We start from the raw sequence: 12391 nt of genomic DNA on the forward strand, positions 1-12391 counted from the left end.
CAGCATCTGTCCCTTCAATCTACCAAAAGTGCATTCAACTGTCATTCTGCACCAGCTGAGCCAGAGCTGAATCTTTCCTTGGTACTGTCCGGGGGAATGTACGGCTTCATGAGCCAGGGGAGCAAGGGGTAGGCTGGGCCTCCCAGGATCACCACTGGCATTTTAGCATCATCAACAGTAATCCGCCAGTTGGGAAAGAAAAGTCCCTGCTTGCAGCTTTCTGAACAGTCCTGGGTTCTTAAAAATGCAACCGTCATGCACCTTCCCTGACCAGCTAACACTGATGTTGGTGAAGTGCCTCCGGTGACCCATCAGTGTTTGCATAACCATAAAAAAAATAGCCCCTTTTGTTGATGTACTCTGTGGCAAGGTGGTCTGGTGCCAAAATAGGGGTGTGTGTGCTGTCTATTGCTCCACTGCAGTTCAGGAACTCTGTGGCTGCAAATCCATTAATTATATCCTGCAGATTGCCAAGAGTCACAGTCCTGCACAGCAGGAGACGATTAATAGCCCTGCACACTTGCATGACAACAGCCCTCACAACAGATTTTCCAACTTCAAAATGATTTCCCACTGACTAGTAGCAATCTGTCATTGCACAATACCACAATGCCATCACCACCACTCCCTTCTCCACTGTCCGTGCTGCTCTCATTTTGTTGTCCCTACGCTGGAGGGGTGGATGAGCTCGGCACACTCAGCCAGGAATGTGGCCTTGCACATCTGAAAGTTCTGCAGCCGCTGCTCATCATCCCAAACCTGTATTACAATGTGATCCCACCAGTCAACACTCATTTCTCAGGCCCAAAAGCAGCACTCCACCATTCGCAACTGCACTGTGAACAGCACCACCAACACTGAGTTGGTTCTCGCTATATCCCACAGCAATCTGTCAAAGAAATTGCCACATTCCCCGCTGATTCAGTTCCTCTTGTGGCTCCACAACTACCAGATTGAGTGTCCTGGGCTTGCAACACTTATGGCAGTAGCGCAGAGATGTACAGGGTCCATGCTTCTGTCAGAGAAGGCAGACAGTGAGGAGCACTGCATGGGTTCATAGGATTTTTTTTTTTTTTTTAAAAGGGTGTGAAAATTATGGGATATAGATGACATTATGGGATGGAAACAGATGCACACTGGGAAGTTGACCCCTTGCTTCCAATCACCCTGCATAAATCATTTCTACTCCCCCATGCATTGCCAAAACTTCCCAAAATAGTGTGTGCTGGCCAGTGGCGGGTTGCACACTGGGATACCTACCCATGGTACACCACACTGTGCATCACACAAGCAGCACAGATGCAAGGAGCCAAGAATGCATGTGCACAAGCGATATGCTAACTGCGATGGCTTCATGCCGGTGAAACTTGCATGGACCCAAGTTTATAGTGTAGACATGACCTCAGAAGAAAAATCAAGTCATGGAGGATAATGAGCCCATTACCTGCTCTTCCTCAATCAGCAAGAACTATCAGTAATTTATTAAGGGTCAGATTCTGATACCCTTGGGAAAAAACCTCAAACATCAGAATCTGGCCTTAATTATCTTACACTTTTCTAAATTCTATCTTTTCATAAAGAGAAATAAAATACAGTTACCTGTAATAACTGAACCACATTTGGTGTTTTATTGAACATCTCCTGGAGCTGGTGTAGGATGGTATTGTGACAGTTACTGCAACCTGAATTTGGGCCAACTGTTCCCAATGAAATGTGGAATTTTTGATGTATGGAATTCCACTGAATGCTGATCTAGAACACCAAGAACACAAGAAATCTTAGAAACTGAATAAAATAACTAGATCAGATTGCAAGTTGTGAACCAGAAACTGAGAATTACACATACATAAATATGAAAGTAATTGAAGTCAAAATGCCATGAAGAAAGTTAGCATAGCTTTCTACAAAAGCGTGGGGTTGGATTTTTTGTTAAGTTTATCTAGGAAATCCCCATGAGGATAATTAGCAAGAGATGGGGGGAAAAGGCAACTATAGAAAGAAATCAGGCTATTTCCTTAGTATGTTACTCAGAAACCAGAAGCCTCATTTGACCAAAAAGGGGTGAGATAAGGGAACTGGACTTGAGCACTTGATACTTCAATATCTACAAAACAGATGTAGTTGAGACGCATCCAGCCTCACCAATACAACACACTGAGACGCTATGATGGGTCAGGCCAATGTGTAATGGCAATGTTATGCAAAATCCAGTGGGCTATTCGTGCCATTTATGGAAAGTAACTAACCATGACAATACACGTTCTACATGTGCAAAAAAATGCTCTAAAAACCCAGGTTAAAGAGAGCCATGATAGGTCCATGTGGCATTGAAACAGTCCACAGTAAAATGGGGAACGTTTCATATGACTCCTTTTTAGATTAAAAGTAGAAAAAACATTAAATTTCAGAAGTTTTGTCAGAGACTTCATTTTTTTTTTTGAGACAGCATTCCATCCATAACTGTCCTCCTGGTATTTAACAACATACCAATTATGCAAATATCTAGGCATCCAGCAAGTTAATAATGGTCTGCATCTATTACTTATAGCTTCCCTACTTTTATTAATATGAATTTTTTACTGTTATTTTAATAAGGTGGAGGGCTTTTTGCTTAAGTTCCAAAAGCTCTGAACCTGTATAGTTTCTGTTTTCAAATGCAGCTTTAGAAGTGTACTAAGAGAGTTACTTACTGAGCTTCCCTTGGTAGTTCCATAACAAAGGATAAGCTTGCGGTAGTTATAGACACGAACCTCAGAGAAAATATTTAGGTGGTTGGGTATTTCTTTTGAGGAAGGGGAAAAAATAAGAAGGTACAGTGAGAAAGCTTACATATTTATATAAGATGCACCAAAAGTATAAAAGGAAAGGAGAATATTTTTGTACCTGGCAAAGATCGTGCAAACTCCAGCACACATTCATACAGTCGAGCAATACTGTTCCAATCATTGAGGAACATCTCAACAACTTTTCGACCTCCAACTGGTTCAGACAATTGGTTTTCGTAAGTCAGGTAGACATGACGTGTTGGTCCTGCAGTGTCAATAATGACTAGCATTTGACAGAGAACATGGTAAAGAGAAAGGAGTTAAATCTGCAAAATATTTCTGCAAAACTAACCTTGTTCCCTGGAAGATGTGCTGTTAAGTGGACAGTTCGCAAATATCAGCTCAGCCACCCATGTGCGGTTATTTCTACCTTGCAATCGGAAAGTGCAATCAAGGAGAGACCGGTCCAGAGCCTTCTGGGTTTCCTCACTTGTACCTTTACATGGAGGAATTCTGTCCATGAAGAAAAGAGTGCACAGCTGTACACATTACAGTTCCATGAGTGCATAATATAGAATACATGTTAAAATATTTTCCAGAAAGACATGTAAATAACTTTACTTGAAAGAAAAGATGCTCTGCAGAACAACAAATGGAAGAGAACTGGGACTGGAGAAACGAAGCCAGGTATTTTATTCCTTTCAAGAACTGTATCGAACTATGAAATGCCAGTCTTACAATGCAAGTAAATCATAAGAAAACGCTACAAAACATTGTTAAATGAGGGGAAGATCAGCCTCAGATAGATCTACAATCAAAGCTGTTGTCAAAATAATTCCTCTGAAAGGAGCTCAATTCTGCCCTCCTGGCTAAAGTAGAACTTTACTGATGAGAGACTTCTGTAGAGAGAGTAGTTAAACAAGATCTTTGTAGGAGTCTAGTGTCAACTTTGATATTTTATTACCCAGGCAACAAATTGGGATCCAGTTTCCCTTTTAAAATAAGTCTTCATTCTAAAGTCAATATAACAAACTTGGCTAATATTTTAATTCCCAAAAATATATTCATACACCAAATAGTGATGAGCAAATTCAGAGAAACCCCTAGAGCAGTAGTTCCCAAACTTTGGGTCACAACCCCCATATGGGATCATCAGAAGATGGGGTCACAGTGATCCCTATTGTGCGGAGGATGCTATTTTGCTCCACACAGCATGACTTTGCGCGTAGGATTGCCTGGCGTCCCCTTTTCAACCGGAACACCTGGTTGAAAAGGGATCCTGGCAGCTCCGGTCAGCACTGCCAACCGGGCTGTTAAAAGTCCGGTCAGAGGTGCTGTGCGTCTAAAGCAGGCTAGTCCCTACCTGTCTTGGCTCCACGGTGCACCGCAGAAGCGGCCAGGACATCTGGCTCCTGGGGGGTGTGGGCCACGGGGCTCCGCACACTGCCACGACCTCCAGCACAGGCTCTGCACTCCCATTGGCCGGGAACTGCGGGCCAATGGGAGCTGCAGTAGCAGTGCCTGCGGGCGAGAGCAGTGCACAGAGCCTCCTGGACCCCCACACAGCTTAGGAGCCAGACCTGCTGGTCGCTTCCGGGGTGCAGTGTGGAGCCAGGACAGGCAGGGAGCCTGCCTTAGCCTCGCTGACCAAGGGCCGCCCAAGGTAAGGCTGCACCCCAACCCCCTGCCCTAGCCCTGAGGCCCCCTACCCAAACCCAGAGCCCCCTCCCACACCCTGAACCCCTCACCCCCACCCCAAAGCCTGCAACCCCAGCCCAGAACCCATACCCCCTCCCTCAACCCCACAACCCCCTCCCACACTCTGAATGCCTCGGTCCTACCCCACCTCCAGCTGGAGCTCCCTCCAGCACCCCAAACCCCTCATCCCCAGCCCCACCCCAGAGCGCGCAACCCCAACCCAGTGTCCGTACCCCCTCCTTCAACCTGCAACCCCCTCCCACATTCCGAATCCCTCGGCCCCACCCCCCCAGCCTGGAGCCCCCTCCTGCACCCTAAACCCCTTATCCCCAGCCCCACCCCAGAGCCCACACCCCAGCTGGAGCCCTCACCCCCTCCCACACCCCAACTCCCTGCCCCAACCCGCACCCTGAACCCCTCATTTATGGCCCCACACCCCAAGTTAAAGCCCTCATTCCCCCTCCCCCCCCCCGCACCCCAAGCCCCTGCTCCAGCCCAGTGAAAGTGAGTTACGGTGGAGGAGAGCGAGCCACCAAGGGAGGGGGAATGTAGTGAGTGGGGGTGAGGGACCTTGGGGAAAGAGCAAGGTAGGGGCAGGGCCTCAGGGAAGGGGTTAAAGTGTTCAGTTTTGTGCAATTAGAAAGTTGGCAACCCTACGTGCATGCGAGGTCACAATGCCTGGAGGATGCCATTTTGCTCTACAAAATAGCATCCTCTGCACAGCATAACCTCACATGCACAATACTACTAGGTCACCCTGTGCAGTCAATGTCATTTTATAGAACAAAATGGCGTTCTCCACGTGGCATTATCTCACACATATGGTGCGTGCAAGGTCACCCTGTGAAGGGGACACCATTTTGCTCTTCAAAATGATGTCCGCCATGCTCTTTGGGCTCCCAAGCTAAAAAGACTTCATTAAAATGGCGTCATGCTGGCAAAAAGTTTGGGAACCCCTCTCCTAGAGGGACTTTAAGTTGATGTAACTTGCATCTTCTTTCCAACACTTGGAAAGTTAAAAGTTGTTAAAAGTTCACATGCCCTCTACAGTCCTTCTTTCAAACTTGCTTAGACTTCATATATCCCTTTGAAACATGAAATATGGGCTTGTATACACAGTTGTGTACTGCTTTAACTATAGCTGTTTCTAAATCAGTAGTTAAAGCAGCACAACTTTAGGGTAGACATAGTTATACCAGTATAAAGGTGCTTTATCAGTAGAGCTTATTTTCATTACCAAAGTATGAAAAGGTTACATTATATTATACAAGAGGATTTTTTAAGATGGATATAAATCCTCTTGATTCAGGGTATAAGCTAGGCAATAAATGAGGGGGCTTAGGAAGAAACTTCCTCTACAAGCAGTTTCTCTCTTCAGGATTCCTCTAAAACAGCTGGTATTGGCCACTGTGGGAGACAGAACACTGAACCACATGCACCAATGGTCTGATCCAGCATGGCAATTCCTACATTACCAGCTTAAGCCATGACTACATCAGAGAACTCTCCTCATGAGCTATCACTACAGAGGTCACCTGCAGTTGCCTGAACCAGTTGTCTCTAGATATTAGGATCTGGGCCTACTGATGAGTATTCTCAGTGAAAAGTCCTCAGGTTAGGAATTAGCTTCCTTCCACTGGCCCATTAGAGCCCAAGTCTGTTGATCTTCAGAGCACAATACCAGGGACTCTTGTTAAAGCATTCAAGTTTTTGCTTGAGGACAAGTGATTTGAGATGTGGGGAAATAAAAATTGCTGGCTTCTACAGAACATCCCTTTTCTTTCACTTATTGAAAAAAGGTTTAAAATTATGTTAATTTCAGGTGTGCCAAAATACAAAAAAGGGCACACTTCAAATCTACAAAAATAAATGAAGAAGGAAGTACAGTTCAAGAAAACCATATACTGCTATATTAAAGCCTTCACCTGGCAGAAGGATGAGAAGGAAGCTGTTAAGAACTATGGGCTGGATGTATTAGTATAATTCACATTCCTGGAGAGAGGTACTGTGAAACGTCCCAAGCCAAGGTTCTAACCTCCTGATTGCTAAGAGATACACAGGAAACCTGGGACACAGGCTAGTTGTAGAACTGCAATTCCTGCCAAGGATGGTAGCAGGAGATGCTAAGTTAGCAAGCCATCTTTGGCTGGAACAAGGACGGACAGATCTTGGCTACGATTTTATCACAGAGGTCACGGAATCCTTGATCTCTAGAGACCTCCGTGACTTGAGCCTGCAGTGCCAGGGAGCTGCAGGGTCTCTCTGCCACCCATGGTGGCTGGGAACTGCAAGCTCCGGGCCGCCGCCCACGTGCTCTGGGCCACCGCAGGAGGCGGAGATGCCCCAACCTGAGAGCCACAGGAGGTGGAGGAACCCAACAGTTCTGAGCCTGGGCAGTGTGGGGACCCTGCAGCTCCCCATTTTGCCATAAAAGTCAGGGATAGGTCACAAGCTTCTGTGAATTTTTCTTTATTGCCCATGACTTTTACTAAAAATACACAACAGAATCTTAGCCTTACTTATAGCTGCTGTGCATTTGTCATGTTTGGAAGAGACAGAGACCATGCCCCTAAGCTGGTCAATTCTCATCTATGAGCAGACACCAGGGACTGGCTGTTCCAACAATAAAGGGCAATATATTATTTTCTTACTCTTCCCCTCCCCACCACAGGCCACATTACCTTAAACGACTGGGGGTGTAAAATAAGCCATTGTTTAAAACGAAAATGCTTTTCAAAGTTTAGTGTTGCAAGGTGTCAAACTCTTTAAATGATCCTTTTTCCTAATACTGTTCACGTACTTGATAAAATGAAGTGTATAACAATATCTTACTTTAATAAACGTATAGCATGGCTGAAGCCATCTCCTTCTACCTGTACTCCTTGGTGTGGAATCTCCATATTAGACAACTAAAGAAAAAGGAAGATTTCATTAAGTTAAAACAAACAAATTCATGCGGGAGGGGGGAGGGAGAGAGAGTGTGCACTTTCCCAAAGTGTGTATCTTGCTACAAGTGACAGTTTCACATTCTGAGCATGGAAAATTGAGAACACAGGGGGCCACACTACAATCTCGTCTCCCCTTCACATCCCACTATCTCCCCTTTTCTCTCTTCACTGTCCCCTGTCCCCTTTCCCTCTCCAGAGCATCAGTTGTGGCAGGGAGCCACAGCTGCAACAGGAGTAGGAGGACCATGCTCTAAAGCACTCAGTTGGCCCATGCAAACAGATTCCTGACATTTAGATGGAAATCAGAGAGGACTAGAGAAAGAACAGTATGCAGGCATGTCGGAAGACATGTGAGCACATGCCCCCAAATATAGATAAATCAATCAGTTTGTATAAAGAAATTCCAGGAAAATTTTAATCTCATAATACTTACCTCCATACGAAGTCCTATAAATGGCATGTTTGTATCGCACATTGCTACAAGATGAGCTAGGACTTTATTGAAGGCACACATTTCTCCAGACCGTTTTGGTTTCTTAGATTCTACAGAACACGGATCACCAGACAGCTAGAATTCAAACAGAGAAAGATGATATGTACTAGCCTGTTTGGAATAAAAACGGTCACCCTGCAAAATGTGATAATGCAGAACAAAACCTTGATCAGCTAATACTCATTGGGCACATATGGTTACTCTTAAGGGTTAGAGGACTCAATCGGGCTCATTGAAAACCATTCTATAATTTTTTCTCACAAAACAATTTAGTGTTTAACACACTTTCCAACCTTCCTTGTGTAAACTAATTTACTGTGTCCACACACAGTACTCCCCCCAAAATACTATGGGTCAACCTGAAGTACCTTTCCACATAGTGACGAGACCAACTCCTCAAAATAGAGGTTTTGGGACTTGCAATCTACATTACCTTACAATCCTTTAAATTCCCTCTGAATACTCACTTAAGCCACAAGACTTCAACAAACCTCCTACTTACACTTCTTACAGATTCACTGTATCATTGAAATATTTGAAATACACTAGCTTTTGCTCAATAATCACAGCATCTTATTGATGCTGCCTCATCCTTTCCCCTATCCCTTCTCACTGTCCAGTCACAGCCTCCTCATTGCATTATATCTGAAGTTAGTTTGTAACAAAGGAGCTCCCTGTGCAAACATCAGCAGACGACACTAAGGAACTGCAGCAAAAATGTAAAACACAACCCTATAAACAAGCACTTTAAAATATATAAGATGGTATACTTTTGTAAAACAGGATACTGATAATGCATAAACATATCTGATATTTCGGAAACTAGAAAGGCTCCAGAACTGCCAAAATTATGTAGCATAGACAAGGGTCTAGTTAAGAAGAAAAGAAAAAGAACCCCCCACACAAACAAGAGTTACTTAAACACAACTGAAATAACCAGGAATCACCACAATCATCCTGTTTATTTTTAAATGAAATACAAAGTCACACTTAAAACATACACTTTACATATCTTTAAACATTAGGTCCAAGAACACTCCACACTTACGGTATTTACACTACAGTTAGACACCTGCAGCTGGTCCATGCCAGCTGACTCAGGCTGGCAGGGCTCAAACTAAGCAGCTGTTTAATTGTAGTGTAGATGCTCAGGCTGGAGCCCAGGCCCTAGGACTCTGAAGTGGAAGGGTCCCAGAGCTCCAGCTGCACCCCAAACATTTATACCACAATTAAACAGCCCTACAGCCCAAGCCAAAGTCAGCTGGCACAGGCCAACCACAGGTGTCTAACTGCAGTGTAGACATACCCATAGTCACACAGGACTGGGAGCTGAAAATTAATTTTCTAGATCTTGACCCTGCAGTGAGCACAACACAGACAGGCTCCTTGCAGGGGTCTCAGTGATGACTTCAGCAGGACTTTGCCATGCAGATCTCATTGTAGGATTAAAGTTTCCATACCAAGAAATGGTATAGATGATCTTGATAGCACAAAGCTGCCAACTGAAATTGAACTGAACAAGAGCCCTTTAACTTTATTACCTTTCATATAGTCATCACATTTTTAACTGGAAAATTTACACTATATAACTCCATCATGTGAACTCAAAGTTCTTTCCATCTATTCACCATTTCTTGTAAAATATCTCCCTAAAAAACCTTCTACATATATTCAATCCATGATAACCCCAGGCAAAGTAGGCAAAGACTACTTAAAAAGATAAATAGTTAAAACTGTATACATGTAAAAGCATAATTTAGGGTTACTAGACTCTAGTGATTAAAAACAGATCAACTATTTGAGTATCAGAGCCAAGTTTAATTAAGTTACTATTACTATTCCAATATAACAAATTAAATGTTGCCTTTATCTAACATCTACTTTATTTAAAATAAATATGTAAGCCCAGGTTGTCAAAACTAGTAGTAGTAAAGTCAGAATGACTCAAGACCCCTAATCTGTTTGTATAGCTGCTAAAACAAGGGAAGACCATACACAGTGAAAGGGTATTTGACTAAGGTCTCATCTACAAATGGATCTTATTATGGAATAAGGGAGGGTGTGTATTTAAAGCGCAATAACTTTACTGGAATAGCTACTGCAGAGTAGCTTATTACACAATAGCCATTCTGCTTCATTTCCCCATGTAGACAAGCCCTAATTGTTGTGAGATGTAAGCGACGCAACGTTTCAAGTATGTCATTAGTAAAGCTGGCAGCGAGCCCCACAAGCTGCATTTAGCTTTGAACTGGAACAAATTAATCTTTTAGGTACTTATAATTCACCTACAACCAGACACCAGTCACAATCTGAGGGCAAACACAGGTTTAATGTCTGTTTCTATATGGAGGTACAAACCTTGCGCTTGGCACCGCCTTTTGCGTGTTTCCCACTTTTTGTGTCTAGTACCAACTCCTCTATGTTTGGTTTGAATTGCTGTAGTAAAAGTGCAGTAGCAGGGCTGTCATCTCCCTCAGGACAGCTCACAGAGAGAAAATGATTCCTGTACTCCAGTTCTGTGGGGTTGCCAGGAACTTCAAACATCTCTACCACCTATATTTAAAACAAAACATTCATTTTGAGAAGAACCTTGAAAAAAATTAAAAAAAAAAAATATTAACTACATTAGGTGTTTTTCCTCTTCCAAAAACTATTTTGTCTCTTTCTAAAAAGATTATATTGTAGTAGGGAAAAGAACTCAGGAAGAGAAGGGAGACCAGCCTGCTAGGAAATAAAAAGAAAGCTAGAAGGCTTGTGGGGTAACAAAAATGGATTACATTCATACAAACCATATTGCTTAACAGACAGACACTCGGAGCTAGAGAAATGGGGACTAGACATTTAAAGCAATCATCACTGGTATATAGTCTAACATGCTGTATTTAACATTTAAAAAAAAAAACTGTTTGTTATGCTTTTGTCTCCAAGCACAAAGTTCAGAAAAGTGTTTTCCAATTACTTACAATGTAGTACTGTGGAAGGCGAGTGAGTTTGATAAACAGTTTGTGCTTGGAAAGGTTTCCTACAGGATGGCTAGCATAATTAGCTAGCTGCAATGTTTCACTGGTTACTGTAGGTAGATGTTTTATAGACTGTTTGCATCGCTGCTGTCCAAGCCAAAACCTTCCATTAAAAAACAAACAAACATTAGTGTTTTGAGTTTTTATGTATTAGAATGCTCCAAAACAATAAGTCATACAGGGTCACTATCAAATTAAAAGTTATATACAAAGTGAGGTTAAAGTTAATTACCCTAGATCAATAGAATTTTAAAAATTAGATTTACTTGTCACTATTTATGTTTATATTTTGTCTCCATCAGCTTAGGTAAAGATAATTCAATTTCATTTATTTATAGTTCATTTCACGCTTAGATTCTTACTGCTGCCACACTTGGATTTTAGAGACTACAGGGAAGTGTTCTTTCATTTGAGAACTATATTCAGTAAGATTTTAAAAGACTTTGCTGGAAACGTTTCTGTAGGATTACACAATTAGAGAACACCTTAGAAAACCCTGAAGGTTTTAGTGAGTTCACAGTGTGGCCCCTTCCAACTTTACCATGACCCATTAAAGAAAATTTACTGAAGAAAAAAATTATTCTCTCTTCAGTGTTCTGGCAAGCTGTGTCACTATTTTTTAAACAGACATTGATACTGCACTATTCTGTTGGTTTCTGCTATTTTCTAGCACAATTATATGAACCTGAAATTTCAGGTATGAAGGCGGCCTGACCTGCATAGAAGATATTACAGCACATTTATCCTAATATTCTGACTCCAATTCAGTTTTATATTTGAGATATATACAATTGGATTCTGATCACACAGGCAAGACAACAAGTCACAGCTAGGTCTGAGAATGAGCCAGAGATATAGAGTTTGATTTTCAGATGTACTGAGTATCCAGTTTCTGTCGTCTCCAGCTGGAGTTTTGGGTGCTTGGAACCTCTGCAAGTCAGGATAATAATGCCCAAAAGTAAGCCTGCTATGTCCTAATGGCTGTTTTAGAATAGAGCAGAGCTACCTCAAGGATTGCAATACTATCTTGGCCTTCAGTTACAGGCCACAATTTGTAACACAAGAATGTTGATAATTTCCCAGGGTGCCAATAGAGTACAACTCATAGCCCTGGTCTACACTAGGACTTTAGATCGAATTTAGCAGCGTTAAATCGATTTAAACCTGCACCCGTCCACACAATGAAGCCCTTTATTTCGACTTAAAGGGCTCTTAAAATCGATTTCCTTACTCCACCCCTGACAAGTGGATTAGCGCTTAAATCGACGTTGCCGGCTCGAATTTGGGGTACTGTGGACACAATTCGATGGTATTGGCCTCCGGGAGCTATCCCAGAGTGCTCCATTCTGACCGCTCTGGACAGCGCTCTCAACTCAGATGCACTGGCCAGGTAGACAGGAAAAGAACCGCGAACTTTTGAATCTCATTTCCTGTTTGGCCAGCGTGGCAAGCTGCAGGTGACCATGC

General features: G+C 42.8%; 1 protein-coding gene across 2 annotated transcripts in view; it reads right to left on the bottom strand.

The window, feature by feature from the left end:
• MED14 (mediator complex subunit 14) overlaps window positions 1-12391 on the bottom strand; it is a 58593-nt gene that overhangs the window by 21010 nt on the left and 25192 nt on the right. For both annotated transcript variants that reach the window (XM_048864504.2, XM_048864493.2), the window contains exons 13-20: window positions 10868-11027; window positions 10263-10457; window positions 7845-7979; window positions 7296-7372; window positions 3118-3278; window positions 2884-3030; window positions 2691-2782; window positions 1600-1752 (exon numbers count right to left, since the gene is read on the bottom strand). In XM_048864504.2, coding sequence (XP_048720461.2) covers window positions 1600-1752; window positions 2691-2782; window positions 2884-3030; window positions 3118-3278; window positions 7296-7372; window positions 7845-7979; window positions 10263-10457; window positions 10868-11027 — 1120 coding nt within the window. The remainder of the gene's footprint in view (window positions 1-1599; window positions 1753-2690; window positions 2783-2883; window positions 3031-3117; window positions 3279-7295; window positions 7373-7844; window positions 7980-10262; window positions 10458-10867; window positions 11028-12391) is intronic.

Source organism: Caretta caretta, chromosome 1, assembly GCF_965140235.1.
Source record: "Caretta caretta isolate rCarCar2 chromosome 1, rCarCar1.hap1, whole genome shotgun sequence".
Taxonomy (NCBI): Eukaryota; Metazoa; Chordata; order Testudines; family Cheloniidae; genus Caretta; species Caretta caretta.